The 23,784-nt window shown below is 39.6% G+C and overlaps 1 protein-coding gene across 3 annotated transcripts in view; it reads right to left on the reverse strand.

Annotated features, from left to right (window-relative positions):
* Positions 1-23,784, reverse strand: part of AGMO (alkylglycerol monooxygenase) — a 153,151-nt gene that overhangs the window by 40,187 nt on the left and 89,180 nt on the right. The window contains exon 13 of one of the 3 annotated variants that reach the window (XM_073003257.2): positions 4,191-4,246. The exons of the other annotated variants lie outside the window; for them this stretch is intronic. Within the exon in view, the coding sequence (XP_072859358.2) occupies positions 4,235-4,246 (12 nt within the window). The 3' untranslated portion in view covers positions 4,191-4,234. Of the gene's footprint in view, positions 1-4,190; positions 4,247-23,784 lie in introns of those variants that run through there. 3 annotated transcript variants of the gene reach the window in all.

Raw genomic sequence — 23,784 nt, forward strand, 5'->3', positions numbered from 1 at the left:
ATCTCTAGAGGGAAAAGAAAAGTCATGCAACCAACACTTATAAACAAGTGTGCGTGTGTGGGAAACTTAGCAGCAGGGCTAAAACTGGGTTCTTATAGTTGGCTCTTATGCTTGTTCACTACATCACAAGCATAAGAGCTTGTGGAAACCATATGTTGGAAACCACCCAGAACAGTGGCATGCCAGTAGATGGGCAGTAAACAAGACAGACTGACCGACTTTAAAATTCAGACAGCAACAAAATTAGATATTGAACTTAAACCCTTCTTAACACAGAGGAGGTATTTGATTTCTGACTACGTAGACACAAAGTAGGGGCCTAATGCATTTGAAATGACAGAGCACTCAAAAAAAGTCATGCCTCTCATGTTCACTCAACTGAATCTCCTAAGATGACACAGAAAATATTGATCTTAGTTACTAGGCAGGCCTACATATGTGAGATGATAAATAAGGCAAAATATAAGTGCATATGATCAATAGGTAAGCCATTTTAACTGGAATCTCTTGCTTCTTCACAGAATACAGCAGCTCTATGGTCAGAGCACTCTGGCAAGCCCTGGTGATATCCAGTTAACAATTACACAAGCTGCATGTTTTTCTATTGCTTTAAACAGGATTTAGCATATGCACAAGAGGTTGCTGGATTCTACCTTCTGGGGAAGAACCTCTGTGCAGAATTGACTGTTCTGCAGCATGATCACCGGAAAATAGGGTACAGCCTTTGGCTAGATCTGTGTTTAGTCGTTTAGTCGTGTCCGACTCTTCGTGACCCCATGGACCAGAGCACGCCAGGCCCTCCTGTCTTCTACTGCCTCCCGGAGTTGTGTCAGGTTCATGTTGGTTGCTTCGCAGACACTGTCCAGCCATCTCATCCTCGGTCGTCCCCTTCTCCTCTTGCCATCACACCTTCCTAACATCAAGGTTTTTTCCAGTGACTCTTTTCTTCTCATGAGATGGCCAAAGTACTGGAGCCTCAGCTTCAGGATCTGTCCTTCCAGTGAGCACTCAGGGTTGATTTCCTTTAGAACTGATAGGTTTGTTCTCCTTGCAGTCCAGGGGATTCTCAAGAGCCTCCTCCAGCACCACAATTCAAAGGCATCAATTCTTCGGCGGTCTGCTTTCTTTATGGTCCAACTCTCACTTCCATACATCACGACAGGAAAAACCATAGCTTTGACTATTCGGACTTTTGTTGGCAAGGTGATGTCTCTGCTTTTCAAGATGCTGTCAAGATTTGTCATCGCTTTCCTCCCAAGAAGAAGGCGCCTTTTAATTTCAGGGCTGCTGTCTCCATCTGCAGTGATCATGGAGCCCAGGAAGATAAAATTTGACACTGCCTCCATATCTTCCCCTTCTATTTCCCAGGAGGTGATGGGACCAGTGGCCATGATCTTAGTTTTTTTGATGTTGAGTTTCAGACCGTTTTTTGCACTTTCCTCTTTCACTCTCATTACAAGGTTCTTTAATTCCTCCTCACTTTCTGCCATCAGAGTGGTATCATCTGCATATCGGAGGTTATTGATATTTCTTCCGGCAATCTTAATTCCGGCTTTGGTTTCTTCCAGTCCAGCCTTCCGCATGATGTATTCTGCATATAAGTTAAATAAGCTGGGGGACAATATACAGCCTTGCCGTACTCCTTTCCCAATTTTGAACCACTCAGTTGTTCCATGACCAGTTGTAACTGTTGCTTCCTGTCCCACATATAGGTTTCTCAGGAGATGGATAAGGTGGTCAGGCACTCCCATTTCTTTAAGAACTTGCCATAGTTTGCTGTGGTCCACACAGTCAAAGGCTTTCGCATAGTCAATGAAGCAGAAGTAGATATTTTTCTGGAACTCTCTGGCTTTCTCCATAATCCAGCGCAAGTTAGCAATTTGGTCTCGAGTTCCTCTGCCTCTTCGGAATCCAGCTTGTACTTCTGGGAGTTCTCGGTCCACATACTGCTGAAGCCTACCTTGCAGGATTTTGAGCATAACCTTGCTAGCGTGTGAAATGAGTGCAATTTTACGGTAGTTGGAGCATTCTTTGGCACTGCCTTTCTTTGGGATTGGGATGTAGACTGATCTTTTCCAATCCTCTGGCCACTGTTGAGTTTTCCAAACTTGCTGGCATATTGAATGTAGCACGTTAACAGCATCATCTTTCAAGATTTTAAATAGTTCAACTGGAATGCCATCACCTCCACTGGCCTTGTTGTTAGCCAGGCTTTCTAAGGCCCACTTGACTTCGCTCTCCAGGATGTCTGGCTCAAGGTCAGCAACTACATTGTCTGGGTTGTACGGGATATCCAAATCTTTCTGATATAATTCCTCTGTGTATTCTTGCCACCTCTTCTTGACGTCTTCTGCTTCTGTTAGGTCCCTCCCATTTTTGTCTTTTATCATGTTCATCTTTGCGCAAAATGTTCCTCTAATATCTCCAATTTTCCTGAACAGATCTCTGGTCTTTCCTTTTCTGTTATCTTCCTCTATTTCTTTGCATTGTTCATTTAAGAAGGCCCTCTTGTCTCTCCTTGCTATTCTTTGGAAGTCTGCATTCAATTTTCTGTAACTTTCTCTATCTCCCTTGCATTTTGCTTCCCTTCTCCTCTCTGCTATTTCTAAGGCCTCGTTGGACAGCCACTTTGCTTTCTTGCATTTCCTTTTCTTTGGGATGGTTTTCGTTGCTGCCTCCTGGACAATGTTACGAGCCTCTATCCAAAGTTCTTCAGGCACTCTGTCCACCAAATCTAGTTCCTTAAATCTGTTCTTTACTTCCACTGTGTATTCATAAGGGATTGGCTAGATCTAACAGCCTGAATTGACTGGAGATATAATAGGAATTTAAGATTGTTTCACAATTCTTCTACAGCTCAGAATGAAAATAAAAATGGGCCACATGATAACCATTTGCACTCTGCTCTATTGGTTCAAAATCTTTTTTCAATATGCACACAGTAGAATATACAGCAGAACCTCCTTATCCACGAGGGATCAGTTCCAAGCTTCTCATGGATACTGAAATGTGCAGATTATAGCTAATCTGTTGAATTTAGGAATGCCCCTGTATCTGTAATTTTTATTTCAATGGGGCCTCTATGAGTAAGAGCCGAATTGAAATCTTCTCTCGTCCCTCAACATGGGGAAGATCGAAGAGTCTTAGTAATACAGCCTGTAAAAGGTCAATGAACTCTACCCAGCCACAAGGACCAGGGATCATTGCTCAAAAAAGACAGCTAATGACACCCATCAATCACAGTAACAGATAATCTCTCCCTCCTTATCACAACAAAAAACACATCACCCTATCTCCTGAAAAAATATAAAAGCTGTTCCCACAGCTATACATACTCAACTATCCAACAAACAGCAACAGAGGTTGGACAGAGTTTCTACTCCAGTCCTCTGAAGATGCTGGCCACAGAGACTGGCCAAACGTCAGGAAGAATAACCTTCAGAACACAGCCAGAGAACCGGAAAAACCCACAACAACCATCAGTTTTAGTTTCTCTCTTTCTCTCTCGGACACACACACTGGCTCTATGGGTTATCTCCTTCAAAGACAATTAAGAATTCATTTCACTGTTTGCCTGGGAGTGCTGAGGAAGGGTCTGGCAGAAAGGGCAGGAGGTGAGAAACCTCTCCCAGGTGGCAGTTTGGCTTATACCACCCCTCTGCCTACTACACCCACCAATCCAGATTTGAGTTTTACAATGATGATGCTCTGGAATGTAGAGGAAGCTGGCTCACGCTGCCAGGAGATTAAGTGAAATGGCAGCACCTTTTTTATATAGCATAGTGTTTGGTTACCTCTAGTGGCCACTTATGACAATTACACCTTGAAAATAGATTTCATGTTTTTCTGTGTAATATTTTAACATCTGTATTTTCAGACTTTAGATAAGTAAATCAGCCAGATACTAATCCTGTAGATAAGTGGGTCCTACCCTGACAAGGAACAGCTACCACAATACATATCACGCTAGATACCTGATCAAACTAAGGGTATTTAAAAGCGTTTTCTGAATATAGAACAGAATCTAGCGTTGACTAAGAAAGTATTATTTGAATCCTTTGATTATGCAGCTCCCCATATGCCCAATTGTGTTTTATTTAGTTAATTTTTAGTCAGTTATTTCCTGGCAAAACTAACTTGATGGCTTGATTCCACTAGACACAAGTTCTTCTTCATCAATGAGCAGAAGGGCCCACATTTTGGCAGGCTTGTTACTGATTATTCGCAGCTCTCTTCAACATATATTCTGGAATCAAAACACACAATAGGAAAAAAATACCTTAAACAAAATGAAACCTCGTGATTCTGTTGTTTGCATTAGACTAAGTGTACCTGCTTAGCCTGTAAATTACTTAGAGATGGGAGTTAAACATACCTTGATGTAGCATGTCATTTGCAGGGATGTTAGCAAGACTTTGGGTCCAAGTACCAAGTTTGAGTCCCTATTAAAAACAAGTTCCCCCCCCCCAGAAAAAAACAGAGGGGCGGGTATGTTCCGAGTCGCAAGTTGAGTCCAAGTAATTTGGGGGGAAAAAAAGTTGAGTCCAAGTCATTAGTGTGACTTCAAATTCCATAACTCAAACCCCCATCCCTGATCACTGGTAGTATGAGAAGCATCTTTCTAAGATGTCAAAAGTGTGAATATTTAAAGGGTTCATAGACAAAGCAGAAGCCCAGTTTTAGAGACCAGAAATGAGGCTAAACAGGCTGGGCCATGATAGTCACAAGAGCAAGAGAACAATGGATATTTAACACTGAGCTGAATGTAGCCTTCAATGTGACCTAGTATTAAATTAATTCAAAAAGAATCCCTAGTCTTTTCTGTGACTGGAGCAACTGAAAATATACAGTATTTCCTGCCACCACTCTACGATGGTTTTGTGACATCCCTCTGCAGCCAAATTCGATGAAAAGAATCATTTCCAGCATAATGGCAGATATTATTTCCCTCAGTTTTAGTTGACATCCTGACATCATAATGTAACCAAATTTAATTACTTAAATGTTTCTGATGATATCATCATGGTAACACTGGCAAATCTTATTGCAAAAACCACACATGGGGGGAAACTGTACAAAAGGTTTTCCAATTTTCTGGTCACCTCTTACGCACAAGGGTGTACAACCAAGTACCCTTGATATGTTCAAGTGTATGATGAACTATCAGACTGATTATACACATCACACAACTTCTGGCTTATGCTGTGTAAACCCAAAAGGATTCTGGCTTAGTAATGCTCAGCTGAGATCACAAAGTCAAGGTGAAGAAATAAGGACATTTATTTTTTAAAAACAGCAAATAATACCTGTGACAGTGGCTAAATGGCACAATTACTATTAGCCCACTAAATGGGGGTTGTATGGGCTTTAAACATTTTGTTTCCCCTGCTAGATTTAATTTTGCACCAAAACCTCAATATTCAGTGCAGTGTTTTCAAAGACAGCACAACATGAACTAGTCCTGCAGTCTGGATATGCCCACTAGAAAGGGACCATGTACATATCTCGTGCATGTACAATATAGAAGTGCTGAATGATCCTGATTCCACAACAGCTGTCCTGAGTCAGTCAAGAACTTGAAATAGTGGATTGAGCTGAATTCAAGCATTCATTCCTATGAGCCTTGTGTTTCAAAGCTCACTGCTGGATCACTGACAATGACTCATTCACACATATGTGCATGTCTAACTCTGAGAAAAGTGGTCTTACCAAATCTTTGTTTAAAAACAGATCTTAAATGTACATGAGGAAAAAAATGCACTTTCTGATGAACCGTAAAGCCTTCTTGATATATAGCATAAAAAAGGAAAATCACACACAGGCAATTCGAGTGCTTCCTGGCCTGTTGTCTTCTGCATTCTGAGAAGGAAAACAAAATGGCTGCCAACCCCTAGGAGTCCCAGGCACGCTGGCAGTATTTTCCTGTCAGAACGACACATTTTTACAGCCTCCTGAAAACAAACATGACATCCCCAAGTCTTTATCTCTGACTGGGAGCAAACAAAAAAGAGAGGAGGAGAGGGAATTAGTCCCCTCCCCCCACACCTTACTTCCTCACAGTCTGCTACTCTAGCCACTTTCTTCCATTTCTGGTTGCAATATATTAGCAAATGGAGAAGAGAGGCTGTAAAAAGTCACTAAGGAAATATATACCCAGGAAGGAGAAGGATTGAGCACTTCTCTTCTATGTGCTTCATTTATTGATATAGGATTAACCATGTATGCAACTGGGTGGCATATGAAAAGAAGCAATGTCCACCTTACCCTTGTCTAGCTTAGTCCTAATTCTCTTAACATAAAAAAAGGCAGAACTGCAATCATGATAGCTAGTTCCAATACAGATTCTTCTGTACTGTATCATTGTTTTTTGGCAACTTGCTTCAGAAGGGAAAGACCAAGCCTTGGGAAACTGTTGACTCACTAAAACAAAGGGGTGAGCTCTTGGTCTTTTGGTAACCTTGACAGTTGTTTAAAATATACTTTGGCCCCCTTTCCTTCCAGTATATTTCCCATGAGGGTATCAATAGCTCTTCATCTGGATTTATTTTAGGACTGTGCACTGTGAACATTTGTTCTTCCAGTTTCCAACACTGGATAAACAACATGGTAGTCACAAGAGGAGCAAAACGATGAATATTTAACACTGAGCTGAATGTAGCCTTAAATGTGACCTAGTATTAAATGAGCACCAGTGATTTCAATGTGTCTACTCTACATATTTTTAAGTTTGGACCCATCCTACTGTGTCAATAAAACATACAGAACCCTTTAAATATCAACTATCATATGAATAGCTTATAATAATTTCATTCTGGTAAGAAATTTGCAACTTTTTCTATCAGATTTGGAGTAAACCACTCCTAGCCTTTTCTAATCTTGAGACACTACTACATTAAACACATGAAAAGCCCAATGTTTAGGAATAAAAGAAATGACATAGGCTTAATCCCTGGGACATATTGGGAAAAAGATATCTGATAGCAAGGTCTTTGCCTCAGGATTTAAAAGTACCAGTATGGTGTAATGGTCGAGGAATAGGACTCAGAAAACCTGGGTCCAAATCCCCATTTAGCCCACTGAGTAGATTATCAATGCCTTTGTTTTAGCATATAAATTTATTGAAATAATAAAGTAGCAGTGGGGGAGAGCCATATATGTAGCTTTGAGCTCATGGGAGGAAAGTTGGAATACAAATGTAGCTAAGAAACAAACACAGGCACTCAGTAACAGAGAGAACATGGTTGATGAATGACTCCAGATTTATTAGAAGGTAGCTTTGCAAGCTGTAGGCAGATTTTACAAATAAAAGAAAGATCATGTGTAAAAGCTATATAAGGTCATTTTTGGATGTTTAATCCTCAGTAATGTAAAGGTTCACCTTGACATTTAGTCCAGTCGTGTCCAACTCTAGGGCACGGTGCTCATCCCCATTTCCAAGCCATAGAGCCAGCGTTTGTCTGAAGACAGTTTCCGTGGTCACGTGGCCAGCACGACTACACACGGGACACCGTTTACCTTCCCACCGTGGTGGTACCTATTTATGTACTCACATTTACATGCTTTCGAACTCCTAGGTGGGCAGGAGCTGGGACAAGCAATGGGAGCTCACTCCGTCACATGGATTTGATCTTACGACTGCTGGTCTTCTGACCCTGCAGCACAGAGGCTTCTGTGGTTTAACCCGCAGCTTCACCATGTCCCGACTTAATCCTCAGTAGCTGGGAGTAAAACTTAGTGCTGTGTATGAATTGCTATTAAATGCTTAATTATTTTTCATTTTTAATCACACAAGCCATGAGAATAAGGCTGACTAAAATTTTATTACCAGTGGCCTGAGCTTTTAAAGAAGACTCCATACAACTGATATATTCAAGGAGTAGAAATTACTATACAATACATTATTAGTAATTAGCTTTAACAGCTAACACGAAAGCAAACATTTACAAAAATATTTTGGGGGTCTACAGATAAAAATGGAATCTGCTCAAATGAATTTTCATTGTTGACAATGGAACCTGGAAACCAAGCTCCAGAAGACCTTTGTCTCCACTGATTCTCTTTAACTTTTGTTCAAAGGATTCCAAAGAATATGGGAAGATTTATTAATCCCCCAAGACTCATAAAGCAGTTGTTTTCCCCTTCTACAACCTCTCTTCCAGGCGGAGTCCTTTATATTCTCAAATCCTCTTAAGAGCTGAGGCAGCGGAATTTCAGGCTTCAGATTTAACACAGGAATTCTCCTCCCTTGGGCTCACATGCAGTAATGTATAACAACATACACACTGTATAATAAAGTTGAAACCTGAAATACAGTTTTATTTTATTCAGGTGAACAGAGAAACCTCAAAAATAGTGGATAGCTATTCTTATTGCATACCACCACACTGAACAAATTGAATGCAGTTGCATCTACACTTGCGTTAATGAGGGTACGATATAATTGGATCCTCTAGTTCCCTATTGCCAAAACACAGTGTACAGTTTTACTTGTGTGCCTAATGAATCACAACGTGGAAAGCTGCAAAGTGCACAATACATGGCTGAACTTCTTTGTGACAGCATCCCAATCAAACCTTTATTTCATTCCTACCGTAATTAATTCTGAAAAATTTTAATGGCACTGTCAGTTGATTGGTCATGAGATAACAGACACTGAAAAACATGTAAGTTCTAAGATCCACAGCTGACTTACAGAATAAATAGTAACAATATGTCTCATAAGATAATGCTAATATGCCATTTCTCCTAAGTAAGTCCTCTTTTCTAGAGCAGTTAGCCACAGTATAGTGGGTGGCTAATTGGGGAGGATCCAGGGATTGCACACACTCCATTTCTAGTGCCAGGACTCAAAAGCAGTACCCATGAACTGCTGGATAGGTCAGTGGTTTAGGCATCAGAGCCAGAGGCTGAGAGTTTGATAACCTACTGTGCCTCCATGACAGCAACCGAACTCAGTGATCCATAGGGTCCCTTCCGGCTCTGCAGTTCTAAGATTATTATTATCTACTTTTTTGAAAGCAGACATGATGAGAAGACTTTGCAGGGGGAGAGCGTCTTATAAAAGATGCAAGGAATTGAAAATACAATTCAAATGGGCAATCAAAATATTTGAAGCACCCTGTCCATTTTTAAACCAAATGTGTTTTGACAATGGAGCAATCTAAGATGCAATCTAATAGGGTCCCCAGGAGGCCACACATGGCCCATGGTCCACTCCACAGAGTTACCATGTCTGCAGTACAGTAGGCTATTATACGTCATGGATTAAATCCTTCTTCCCCTGCAGATGGTCTTTGTGCAGAATTGATTTGCCACATTATTAACTGGTAAGAATTTGAACAACCTTCCTCAACCTGGTGCCTTCCTGATGTTTCAGATTTCTCCTGTCCTTAGACACTCATCAGGTTGTTGGGAAAGGTGGTCTGAAATATATGCAGAGTACCAGGTTACCAGAAATGGTCTAGGATAAGGTCTGACTACTGAATTACCATCACAATCACAATAGCAACATTGTGCTGCCAGTATAGTTGAACCCTCTGGATGGTGTACACAAACCAGAACTAACAATTTTTGTAGTCCACTTTCCTGTTCCCAACAATAACTGTATGCTTCCAGGAAGTTAAAAAGTTAGGCATGGAAAAAGAAAAGTTCATCCCAATATTTGTTTTCCTGTAACTAGCACTCAGAAGTATATTGTTGCTATTAATATAAAGGGGCCACTAACTTTCAGAATTCGGAAAGAAACCCAAAGGTTTCCCTTTTGCCACAGTAGTCTCAATAGGGTTATATAAAACTAGCCTTTAAAGCAGAGACTGAGTTAATTCATATATATGGAATCCTACGTTTGCTTTATCAGATGACATCAATTCATCTGACAACCCTACTTGGAAGCCTCATTAAAAATATGAGGGGGGAAATGGAAGGTACCACTGTTGGATAGTGTGCCCAGTTAGGTGCCAAATATCAAATGAACGTAGTAGGGTCTATAGTTTAAAAACAGAAAAAGATGTGTTGACAAAATTAAAATGTCTTCTTAGCTAAGAAAGTGACTTCATAACAGACTTGCCTGAAAAGATGATAAAATGTACTACTATAATATAATGAAAGTACAGGATACGCAGAAGGTAATTTTAAGGTTCAAGAAAATTGAAGCATTATATAAAGTGGTTTTCCCCACCCTACAGCAATACTAATTCTGTTGGAATGTGGTTATGCTAAAATGCATACAAGTGACCTTTCTAGGAAGGGAACAAATCCAGCTGGGAGGTGGATGCAGGAAGAAATTAGCTGTGCATAACACCAGGCTACAGCGTTTGAGGATTACCACAAAATGGGGGGGGGGGGGGGGGAGAGAGAACTGTTAGAGAGCCTGGAAAATACAATTCCTTAAGAAATTAATAGTCTCCCATATAAAATCAACAATCCAGGGCTGTCAAAAAGACACAGAAATGAATAGGAAATAAAGGATTGTGGTTGCAAAAACTAGATTAGAAACCAAAAAATACAGTTACAATCAATGAATTGGAATCATCATAAAAAAGGGACATTGAAACTTTTGGGTGAAAAAATGGGTTTCCATTCACACAGACTTCAGAATCAATTGTGAAGACAGCTTTGTCACTGGATTACTTTCCCCACTGCTTCTCAATTTGATCTACATACAGGTATCAATGAATATGGAAGACAGAATTCATGATTTCTATCTTCCATTCATACATTGTAGTAAAGAATGCAATTTGAAAACAAAATGTCCTTGTTATAAATGCAACCTAAAGGCAGTCCATCGAATTCAGTATATATTTGTCTTATGTCCAAAGAAGACAATGAACACCTCATTAATGAGTGATAATTTGCCACAAAAGTTTATGTGGTTCATGCTGTACCATTCTGGACACAGCCACCTTCTTAGTTCTTATTTCCGGCCAAACATTCCCTTTGTGCTAGGACTGTTCCCGGTTAGACTCTACAGAATGATAAATCACTTCTGTGTGTTCTCTACCTAGAAAAACCCTGAAAAGTGTTGTCAACCTAATTGCAATAACAATGATAACAATGATAACAACAACTCCCCCAAACCATTTCTTCTTCTTCTTTGAAATGGTTATTGGGAATTGGGATGATACGGGTTTTCTTGTGTAAACTTTACTAAATAAAGTTTTGGGCCCTTTTTCTGGGCTCTGCTTATTTAGCAAATGAGCTAAATATATAACACTAATACTATATTTTTCACCGCTGTTTAAAATGCTGTTGCATTTTATGATCCATGGTTTAGAAAAATTTTATTATTAGACAAATCTTAACATTCTATTCTACTATTCTGTTTTTCTACTCCCAAATTCTCTATTCTTTTCCTAGCCTCAAAATTCTATAAAATCTAACATTTATGATGCATAAGCTTACAGTATACAGTACAGTACACCGAATAAGTGTTCCCTCTCTGTATATACATACTTGTTTATGTAAGCGTATTAGCCTCCCAGAGTAGACTTCGGTCTAGTTGGCAGGGTATATATTAAATAAATAAATAAATAAGTAAATAAATAAGTAAGTAAGTAAGTAAGTAAGTAAGTAAGTAAGTAAGTAAGTAAGTAAGTAAATAAATAAATAAATAAATAAATAAATAAATAAATAAATAAATAAATAAATAAATAAATAAATAAATAAATAAATAAATAAATAAATAAATAAATAAATAAATAAATAAAGTGTATGTTTTTATGTGCTGTGCATGTAAATTTATGTTGTGTACATATGTGACTGTACACTATGGAAATGTTATGCCTGGAAGAAAAAAATGAGTATTGGCTTAAAAAAAACATTTTAAAAATACTTTTTTATAACTGGGAAAACGTTGCCAAAAATTGGTTAACAAAATGTATAAAACATGATACAATCAAGGTAACCACTACTTCAGGATGCAATTTTCAGTTATTATTATTAAAGTTTGGATATTATTTTAAGCATACTGGAGAGCTATATCTGAGCCAAAAGAACCATCCACAGCAGGAAAAATTGTTTCCAGATAATTTTACACATCAAGATAACTTAACATAAAATGTACAGAGGATGATTTCACCTGCCCTCTCTTTAATGGTCACATTCATCCACTCCAAACTTGCCTAGTTTTGATCAATAAATGATCTGCGTGCTTATTAAAGCATATATATGATCTAGCTATACGTGTCTCAAACATATCAGAATTATGGACTGAGAGTTATCAATGCACATTTGGAACACGGCCAAGATGTCTTTGTCAGAAAATGTCTGGCACTAAAAAAGAGGTGTACCAGGTGCTTTGACACATGCTGAATCAGATGTTGTGAATGTGTCAACTCTTACATCTAATTGCCTTACAATATGGGATTCATATGTGAGTAGCTGTTCCCTACTTATAAAAGAAGGGGTGATATCAATCTATCTAAATTCTAACTATATTCAAGACAAACCTGGAAGATAGAGATTGCAATGGAAGCCAGGCTTCTCAACAGCAACAACAAAAATTCTTTTAAAAAGTATTTAATTTTTTGCTGAATAAAACACCCATCAAGTTTCAGAACATTTGTTTTACGTAGTCAGAAGACTTTAACAAAATAGCCATCAGGAACTTTTTGGTTCAGTACACATAACCTTTTGGATCTCACCAAAATTAGGCATATAATATAAAAAGCACTTTGAAAGAAATTATTTTTACATGACTTCTCTCAAAGTGGTGATATTTCCTCTCACTCTGGAAAGAAAAAGAAGGAAGGCAAACATAAAGACCAAAGGATGGATGTAAGTGTTCTACTCCATTTAGAAATCTGTAGGCAGACTTGGCATAAAATGTTATGTTTGCAAAGCCCTGGACTTGAGCTATCGAGCTTGCTCAGAAAAATACCCAAGGTTGTCTAGAGAGTTCAGATTCTTTGAGTTTTATTGACTTCTAAGAAAAATGTGGAATATTATTTTTTTAAAGTAACACATTGTTAAGTGTTAAGTTTTATATGCTTCAAAGTAACACGTTATTCATTTCTAAGGCATTATATTTTTAAAATAGACTAAAAATCCCTACCCACAAAATGATCTCCTCCAAAAGCAATATTCAAGTGTAACAGAAAAATATTACTCATTATGCTAAAACAACAGCATGCCATTGCATTACTTTTAAAATTTATCAATGCTAGTAGAAGCATTAAGCCAAAGGTGAACTACCACAGAAACACTGTTACTTGTCTGTCTGCTTCTTTGCTTCGAATTGGCTTGCAAGCATAACACCAATGTATTAAATATACATTTGTATATTTTAAATATAAAAGGTGAAAATAATTTCTTAATTTGCAATGTAACTGTAGCACAGTTCAGGTTGATTGCATTGTAAGCATAATGCTTGTTAGCTCTGGAATAGTGCTATCCCTCCTTGTCATATATTATCTTCTAGACAATTCACAGCCCTAACTAATAAAATAGACTTAGGAAGCTTCTGCAAATATGAAACTCTTAAGAAGAGCAATTTGAAACACAAGAGTTTCAAATGGAAGGAAAGCAGACTGGCCCCAACAACTAAAATGTCTTGGGTTAAAAAAATAATACTGAGTTCATGCATTTGAACTTGCTGAGTTTCTCATAAAGATTTTTTCAGGTGAAAAAGAAAGCAACTAGTGATTTTAATAGTACTAAATATGCTAAATATGCTAGAAATGCTATTTAATATCTATATGAGGCCGCTGGGTGAGGTCATCCGGATTTGTAGGGCTCTGACAGAAAAAAAAGGAAAGCTCTACCTCTCCTTTTTTCCAACTGCAGTGGATGCTGTCCCATCCCCTGAATGCTGCTTGGGGGCTGTTCTGGAGTGGATGAGGACAAATGGACTGAGGTTGAATCCAGACAAGACAGAAATCTTGCATGTGGGCTGCGCTGGCATCAGTGGGTTGGGAACCTCCCTCTCATTTGGGGGAGTGACTCTTTCCACGAAGGGTGAGGTTTGCAGCTTGGGCATCTGCCTGGATCCGGATCTCACCATGGAGACCCAGGTGGCATCTGTAGTCTGACAGCCCATTTCCATCTTCAGATTGCCCAGATGCATCTCTATCTATGTGTGAGGATGCTCATGACACTGATTCATGCCCTCGTAATCTCAAGAACAGACTACTGCAGTGCTCTCTGTGTGGGGGCTACTCTTCAGGTTGATGCGGAGACTTCAACTGGTCCAGAATTCAGCGGCCAGATTAATAACTAGAGTGAAGAAAATCCAGCACATCTCCACCATTCTGGCCACCCTTCACTGGCTACTGGTTCGTTTTTGAATCAACTTCAAGATTATGATGATAACGTTCAAAGCCCTAAACAGTTTAGGACCTCGGTATCTATCAGAATACCTTCTCTCAGCCAGATCTGTTTGTGATACCCATTCTTCACAGGTGGGGTGGTTGAGGGCCTTGACCCTGAAAGAGGCCCGGAGGAAAAGAACATGAAATCAGGTCTTCTTGGTGGTCACCCCCCCTCCCCCCGGTCTGTGGAACAGCCTGCCCCTGGAGATCCGCCTGGCACCCTTGCTGAATGGGTTTAAACGAGCACTGAAGACTTGGCTCTTCCGCCAGGCTTTCCCTGAACATTAAGTTTTTGAGATCTCAGCCTCCCTTTTACCATCCTTTTTATCACCCTTTCATCATCCTTTTTACCATCTTCATGGCCATCTGTTTTAATTTATCCCGCTAGTTATCGTATTTGTTTGAATATATGTATTCTTTTATTTTTATTGTGTTTTGATATTGTGTTGTTTATCTTCTTGTTAGCCACCCAGAGTGGCCTGGTTGCCAGACGATGTGGGATATAAATCCAATAAATAAATAAATATAAACTGACACACACTGAAACTGCAACATTACTATAAAGCAGTGATTCTCAAACTTGGGTCTCCAGATATTCTTGAACTAGAAATCCCAGAAGCTTTCACCACTAGCTGTGCTGGTCAGGATTTCTAGGAATTGTACTCCAAGAACATCTAGGGACCCAAGGTTGGGAGCCACTGCAGTAAAGAAGAATACTTATGACATTACATAGCTATCCAAGCGCAGTTATCTCTGTGTTGAGATATAGGCCAAGACCCATGAATTTATTTTGAAATACCTGGTGGAACTGGCAAAGAAACAAAAACACCTTAACGTATATGCAGCCTTTATTGGAATACCATTCATTCAACTAGCATGTCTTGAGTTTCTTTCTTATTTATTTATTTATTTACATGTTCATTTATTTATATGTTGCCTCTCAAGGAGGGCACAGGGAGGTCACAGCTGGTCAGTCCCATGCAGGCACTGACTACACATAGATCTACTTAACTTCAGGAAGACTGGTCTATGACAGAACCATAGAATTGCAGAGCAGGAAGGAACTCAAAGGATCATCAAATCCGCCCACCCACTGAAGCAGGAAAACCACATGTAAAGCATCCCTATTTAAAAATGTTTAATGAATCATGTGCCTTTACAACACACTTCAGACATGTCAATTGGCCCAATGTACACCACTGACAAAAACAAATATTAAAATTCTTTGGCGTGATCAGCTATAAACTAAAACATACAAACTGCAAGTGATTTTTCCATATATTTCTAACTTTATAGCTCACACCCTTCTTGTTTTTATCATCACTTCATTATTTCCATTCTTCACTCACATTGTCATGGTGACTAGAAAATAGCAGCTTTTTTGTATTACAAATCCCTGTGTTCGCCTGAGGGACTGGATGACTGCATCATAATACCAGTATCTGTTCGTTAATACCACAGACTTCACCCAACTTCAAAGGAAAGATGTTAAAGTCTCATTTTCCACCACAAAGCAGGTGCATTTTTATTACTTTTTTTCCCCTTCAAAATTGCTATGACTTCACTTGTGGATATCCCGCCAACAACCATTATTGAAAGCTGGGCTATAATTGCTACAGAACATACAATGTCTGAAGAACTAAACTAACACAACCATGTCCTTCTAACAATTGACTGGAACCAAGTGTTGCATCATTAAAGCTGAATTACAACACAACTGTAGCATTTCTGTATGCTACATATTACACAACGGTACCAAAGACAGAGAGCCAGAGAAGGTGATAGTTTATAGAACCCCCATTTGAATTCCACACAGTGAGAGCAACTTGACAGTAACTGCTGGCTCTAATTTATCCCAAATTGCCAAGCCTCCTAATGACATGCCTGCTTCAATTTTTACTGGAGATGGAAATGGAGTCTCTTCAATATTTAAGCAGCTTGTCAGAAAGGGGAAACTCTACATTTGTAAAACAGATTTGAAAACACTTGTGAGAAGATAAGCAAACTGGCAAAAATCATCAATTTCTTAATTGATTTCTTATAGAAAATCTCCCATTTACGTCTGGATTGGCCTGAGGATTGCTAGTGTGTTGGGAAGTGATCAGATGCCATTAGCTACACTGCTGTTGTTGAGGTTTATCACCAGATTAAATGAAAAGCTTTAAGGGTTTTACAATCTTGTCACAGTGGTATAATTTGCCCCCCCCCCAAAAAAAACTATCACTGATTAGCAGTAACACAACACTGCGATTTAAAACACCAATAAAATACTACAACGGGAAACAGAGTGTTCAATTTATTGCCTTTCAGCACAGTGTACTCTAGCTGGAAATATTTCACCATCACACTGGTATGCAAGGGATTGGGGGGGGGGAGGTTTAGAAAGCTCCGCAATCTTTCAGCTCAGTTCCGGAAATTTTACAGTGCCCAGATTCCACTGGAAAATATTTGGTCACTCATACGCTGCCTTGGACAGAACCTTGTCTCCTGGAATAGAAATCACACTAAAGCTGCCAGCATCATTGCGCAGACAGGCTCTGAGAACGTATATTAGGCAAGACCTTTGCCAAATCACTTGCATTTCAGGCCAACAGTACCTTTCAAATAGACTCTGAGTGCCAGCCGCCAAGCAAGAATTCATTATACCCTGAATAGTTAAATATTATTTTAGCTTTCACATCTGCAGTTTTAAGCTCATACAGTAGCAATTCATTTGCACTCTGCATTATACCTGTCCACAGGTTTAGGCACAGAGGCCAATCACAATATTCACACTTCTACTAGTAGTTTAACAGTCTTTTTTTTCTTTACTTAAAATAGATGGTTGCACTGAATGCAAGAATTTCCAAAATATTTTTTTACTAATCCACAGAGAAGCCACTACAGCTATTTTAATGGGTCCACATCATAGAAAAAACATCATACTAAATGTTTAAAATAATCCAGTACATCTGGTTGTACTGCGATGTCTAATAAGCAGCTAATAAATTCAGGTTTTTTAAAAAAAATAATAACAGACTTACTCTGATTAAATCAACCAGTATTCTTTCACATATATGTCTATAAATGATAAAGCTTTCGTAGTACCCATCCTGAAATAACACCAGATTCAAGCATGTGAACCGGCAGTTGTCCATTTTTATTTGAGTATTACTGTATGGATGATCCAAGATGCAAGAGTGAAAGAAAATACACTGGGCAAGATATGGTACTGTACTTCCACTGATGGAAGCGTAGAATACAACAGAAGCAAGAACAACACAAGAGTCCTGTGTACCTTAAAAGACTGTCAATATTTATCTTTTAAAGCAAAGCAAAAGCAAAGCATGCTGCTTATATATGGCCCCATAGCATTCATAGCACTCTCTGGGCAGTTTACAATTTTAATTATGCAGGTTACACATTGGCCATCTCCACCCCCAGCAAGCTGGGTACTCAATTATCCAATTTCAGAAGGATGGAAGACTGAGTGAACCTCAAGTCGGCTACCTGGGACTGAACTCTGTTTTTGAGCAGAGTTTTGGCTGCAGTACTGCAGTTTAACCACTGCACCATGAAGCATAAGATTTAATGGAGTGTAGTCCTTTCTTCTGATAAGCACTACAGTTCATTGGCTGAGAAATGCTCAATCTTTGAGGTGTCTGAAGATCCTTTGTTGTTTTTGCTATAATTGAGTAACATGACTTGGAAGGAGGCAAACTCCCCTTCCTTCTGCAGCCCCTGTTGCACTCTAAAACTTGGTTCCATGGACAGAGAAAGCTGGAGCTGGCTTTTCCAGAAGCTTTGAGCTGGTGTTACAGCAGCATCAAGAAACTGAATTCAGGAAACTATTTTCATTGACTTTTTGTTGATAACTAATATATTAATAGCTCTATGGAGCTGGGACTCCATAAGGAGAAACTATATGTGTTTCATCATCATCTTAAAACTGTAGAGCTTGAAGGGACCCTATGGATCATTGAGTCCAACCCCTGTCAAGGAGGCACAGTGAAGAATCAAACTCCCAACCTCTGGCTCTGCAGTCAGATACCTACACCATGGAGCTCTCCAGCATTTTCATACCTCTTATTTTGTAACAGAAGTAGGACTGCAATTATTTGCTAAGGGTGGGGGCATATGGTGGCTTCTTATCCAACTATGCTAGTCTAGGTAGGAGTTTGTCTTGGAAGAAAGAACTCTATAGCGTGCTAAACCATAATCTATTCTCTACATAGTGTGCTTCTTTTAAAATCTCTCTCAGAATTGCTAGGAGTTTATTTCTTGCCCAATTGGTCCCAGTCAGCTCCTCCTACAATAGCTACAGTAATCAGGATGTCACTAACCACCAAATACATCCAGATCTCTGATCTGCCTCTCTTTTTAAAATGCGGTTTTTAGAGCCAAGATTTATGGGTAGCATATAGATTGTGGCTTGTTAGAAGAGTGACAGATTCCCAGTTTCTATAGCTAGTACGTTCCTTGTTACCAGAGTCATTCCTATTTCCCAACATGCGCATTTTCTCATTATGAAAAAAAAATCCTCAGAAATTCTTGTTCATCTTGATTATTCATACATTTGTTCATTCAATTTATACCCACCTTTCTCCTAAACTGGGATCCAAGGCTGCCATAGTGGTTTCTACATTTTCCAGCACACAATAATGGAAGGTGGCTGCTCTGGCACCTTCCCTCTTTTTGCTCCCTTGTGAATTGGAAATAACATGGAAACAATTGCTTTGAGTCAACACTCAGTAGTGTCAGATGGTTCTGAATGTCTAAACATTTTGATTTATTGAGACAAGCCATAATCTGGAAGTGGCCTGTTTCATTAAAGTAGTTAAAACTAGAGAAGTTAATCCATACTTGTACTGTATTGTTTTCATGGGTGGGAACAACAATTCTGTGCATGAGGAACCACAAAATTATTGCCATTGCCTCTTGAGAGAGAAAGGAAAACAAAAAGTGGGTTGGGTTGCCCAAAGTAAGCAAAACAGCACAACAGAATGCTTTAATGCAACAAAACCTTCCAAATAAACAACACAACTTCAGTAAATTGGCAATGGCTGCATAGGTTGTGGCAGTTCAAAAAGATCAATAGGTGGTGCTTGTCTCACTTTTAACTATGTGTGCTCTGTGTGTGTGTGTTTTAATTCTCAAAGGGAAAGGACACTAGTTTTGTGCAAATAATTTAAGCAACTTATGGAGAGCTTAAGAAAAAAATAGTGTTCTTTGTCTCACTTTCAAGTGGAGATGAGGAACCCTACGGGGGTTGAAAATTTCTTGTCAAGATATCTAATCAAGTTGTTGTTGTTTCAACCTATAGTGCTTGGAGCTGGATACTCATTTTATCAACCTCCAAAGGATGGAAGGTTGAGTCTCCCTTGAGCTGGCTACCTGGACCTGTTGGGATTGTACTCGGGTTGCAAGAAGGGACTTAACTGCAGTTTAAACACTGTAGCATGAGGCTCATTATTGCTGAGATAACCCAAACACACTAACTTTCCCCCTGAAACTGCACCAATGAGCCTACAATTCATCTAGACTGTTCCAAATACATCTGTTGGATCAAAAAATTCAAGCTGAACTGCCCTTGAAAGCACCTTGCTAAGTGGACACACTTTCCATTTGTAGGCAATACTGTCTGGCTTGAGTAGAGTGATGGGCTGGGCAGCATCTTAAGTACATTTGCTTTCCCACATATTGGATATACACACTTCCCAATTTTATGACTATGCCTGCACTTAAGGAAATGGAATACCAGAAACAGTCAGATATTTACATTGCACAACATGAAGGAAATGACTTAAACGGAGATGACTCTATACGGTTTCATAATAAGCATAAAACAGAGCTGAAAGTGTTGTGGATTTTTCCAGATTACAACCCAACTCAGTTGTGATAGCTGAAAAAAAAATGCAGATTTTAAGAAGTGTGTTTCACTTTTGAGACAGGGTCAAAGGAAAACCAGCAGAGAGCTTGCCAAATGGAATTGCACTAGATAGATCTTTGAAGGGCCAATACACGTCTGGGCATCTTGTTAAAACAGATGGCCAGCAGTTTTTAAAGAGGCAGCCTTGTTAATCTGTTCCAGCAAGCACGACAAAAACAAAATACAGCAAACAAAACAAAATAATGTCTTCTGGTGCTTATTGAAAATGTGTTATTCTGGAAGTCACCACAGAGCACTGGGGAATGTTGCTGTTACTATTACGGATAGCCACTAAGACGACCTAGTACAGGCAGATAAGCTGGAAAAAACATTTCTGCTCTTTTGAGCAAGTCAGGATTCCTTAGGAAAATACTTAATAAAATGAACTTGGTTCATTTAATTGTGCTCTCTCTGTATGCCTCCATTAGACTCCAGGGACTGTATACTGATCAGAATACTCCATCAGTACAATTATGTGGGATCATGCTGCTTGAGCATTGGTGCTGGGCAAGCAATAACTTCCATGAAGAAATACTGCCCACGCTTATGCAACAGGAACACTCAGCAAACATGGCATGGTCTCATGTTGCTACTACTTCGGGGAGACCTTCATCTTAATGGAAGCTCAGTAGGAGACTAGTCCCTGTAATTAAAGGCAGATTCAAGAGTGATAAAACTTCTCTTTGGAAAATAACATTTTATCTTCTTAATTAGTTAGAAAATGGGATATTTTTTACAGAGGCAAATGTAAAGTAAGGAGATGTCTTCTTTTTAAAATGTTGCTAACTGCATTAAAGAGTATATTTCAATTGCTTTTCTTATTTCTGCTATATAACCATCTATCAACCAGACTGCACTTTCCAAATGAAAAATACTGAATAGTTCCATCTGTACAGTCATTTTCATTTTTCAAGCATTAAGCCACTTGAATATCCCACAGAAGATTAAACCATAAGAGAACAGTCATACCTGGGAAAATATAGTATGTGAACTGCTACTTGTGTATAATAATATAATTACACTTGATGGCAGTAATAGCACACACTGGAAGCTATTAATACTATGTTCTTACAAGCCTCACAAATGATGAATCTCCTGATAGAAAATTACCTTGATGAAGCAGAGACACAATTTATCTATTGCATTGGGTCTGTCTGACTGAAAACTCAGTGGCACAATTTATATTCCGGTATAAATTTATGAGAGGAAAGCAATTTTTGTGTGTGCTTAAGTATTTGGTTTGGCTGAATGTGTTTTCTAAATCTTACTACAACACAGTGGTTGAAATCCTATTGGGCTTGATGCAGCATAAATGTATCCATATGTAAGTTCTTGTGGCATTATGACCAGGCAATATGTTTGATTGTGCAAGAAATTGTGCAACTGATTGTGCACATGACCACACACTAACAACACATTATTCATCCAATGGCACCCATGGAGCAGCTTCTTGGACAAACCTTCTGCCTTGATGCAAATTTCACAATAGCTCGTGCAACTCCAAGTTACTCAGTCATAGATATGCAATGAATTATGTAACTTTACGTTATGTAGCCATAGCTATGCAGCAGGATTCTGGACAAAGCGTATGTTTGCATGACAAAAGAAGACAAGGTTCTATAGCAGTGGTTCCCAACTTTGGGCAGCCCAGGTGTTCTTGAGCTGTAATTCCCTGAAGCCTTCACCACTAGCTTTGTACTACCTGATGTTTCTGGGAGTTGCAATCCAAGAACACCTGAGTCACCCAAGATTGGGAACCACTGTTCTACAACAGTGGTCCCCAACCTTGGGCCTCCAGATGTTCTTGGACTTCAACCCCCAGAAATCCTGGCCAGCAGAGGTGGTGGTGAAGGCTTCTGGGAGTTGTAGTCCAAGAACACCTGGAGGCCCAAGGTTGGGGACCACTGTTCTACAACACTGACTTGTTGTAAATGATTCGTATTCTCGTACACACTGCTCAATCACTCTTGCAAGCAGTGATAACAACATGAAGATCTATTCTATATTTGTTCATTGTGCCTTATGTCAGTAGGCAGCTCCCCTTCTTTGGTTTGTTCCATTCTGACAAACCATAGAAAGAACCCATGATTTGTTCTTGGCCTTTTATTTCCTTTTTGGGGAGCAAACGAACCAGAAACGGGAAGCTGACTACTGACAAACAGCACAAAAAAATCAACCACAAATCAAAGCTCCAGTTTGTTTAGCTGTTCTCACTGCAAGCAAGAGGGACTCAGCAGTGTGCAACATTTTGATATTCAAGTCCCTTCCTGGACTAATGATAGCAGGCAAAAGTGAAAGCTCTGTGATTTTTGTATTGACCGAAAGTAAATAATTCACTGGTTAAAAAGGTAGCAACTGCCTATCGATCAGAATATTGTTTGAGGCTGTGCCCAGATCTCTGTGATATGCTGCCTAAGGGCAATCAAGCTGCATCATATCTTAGAAGGATAAGGCAATACACAGAAATGCCACACCCTCTGAGTTTAGCTTTCTTCTTTATTAAAAGATATAAGCCTATTGGTGGAAAAATTAGCACCAGCCAAAAATTAAAAATAACTAACTATGGTTTCCACCTTCAGCTATCTCACCTCTACCCACAGAGCTGCATTTGAGATTTAGCAAGGTACGTAGAGACTGGTCCTCAGAAATCTTGATTGGACTATTTCAAAGGGAGCAAAAGGAGAATAAGGACCCAGCTGTGCATCATAAAGAAGCTGACTATAAGATTCAGCCCCAAACAGTTGTAAAACAGTTGAAATGTAATGTCCCTCCGCTGGTGCAAAAATAAAATAGTATTGCAGAAGCAGATATCTCTGTTGTTTGAGCAATGTAGTCTGCAGGTGCCTTACAAGCACCATTTACCTGAAAGACAGAAGCTACTTAAAAGGCCCCTGTCTGCTCAATCTTGTTGCCATTTATTGACCATTTATAGAGCTTTGGTCTTTCTGCAACAATAACTTCAGTTTTCTCATAATTTATCTGAAGGCCTTTCCCTTGTCTGTAATGTAATTGGGCATGTGTGAGGCCCCCAAGCAGGAGGCCTATATAGGAGTGCTGTTGCTCCCGTCGCGGACCCAAAATACCCAGACATCTCCCCCTTCCTCCCCACCCCGTCACGAGGATAAAGAAGTAGACACCTGTGAGTTGGAAGGGGTACCTGAAGATTGGGAACTGGTGGATAAAGGAGTGGATACCAGTGACCTCGGGCAGGCGGTGAAGGGGTTAACCCTGGGACTGAAACCCGGGAAGGTTTTGGCAGGAAAAGGGAAGGAGGAGATAGAGGCGGCGGCCGGAGATATAAGGGGGAAGTGGGAGGAAATCCCAGGCGGTTGGGAGTGGATATGGGTTGAAGACCCCTGGACCGGCAAGTGGGAGCAGGTGAAGGTGCCCCACGAGGAGGCGGAAAGACGGAGACGCCAAGGTTTGAAACCCCGACCATCATACTGGAGAGAATCTGAATCAAAGGAATGGAGGCGTAGGCTAAGGGAGGAAAGGGAAGCAGTGGCGAGGGAAATTGAAAAAAAGAAAGCATGGCATCTTGCCAAGTTGCAGAAGATGGGAGTTTACCCG

The sequence above is a fragment of the Pogona vitticeps genome, chromosome 6 (genome assembly GCF_051106095.1).
Source record: "Pogona vitticeps strain Pit_001003342236 chromosome 6, PviZW2.1, whole genome shotgun sequence".
Taxonomy (NCBI): Eukaryota; Metazoa; Chordata; class Lepidosauria; order Squamata; family Agamidae; genus Pogona; species Pogona vitticeps.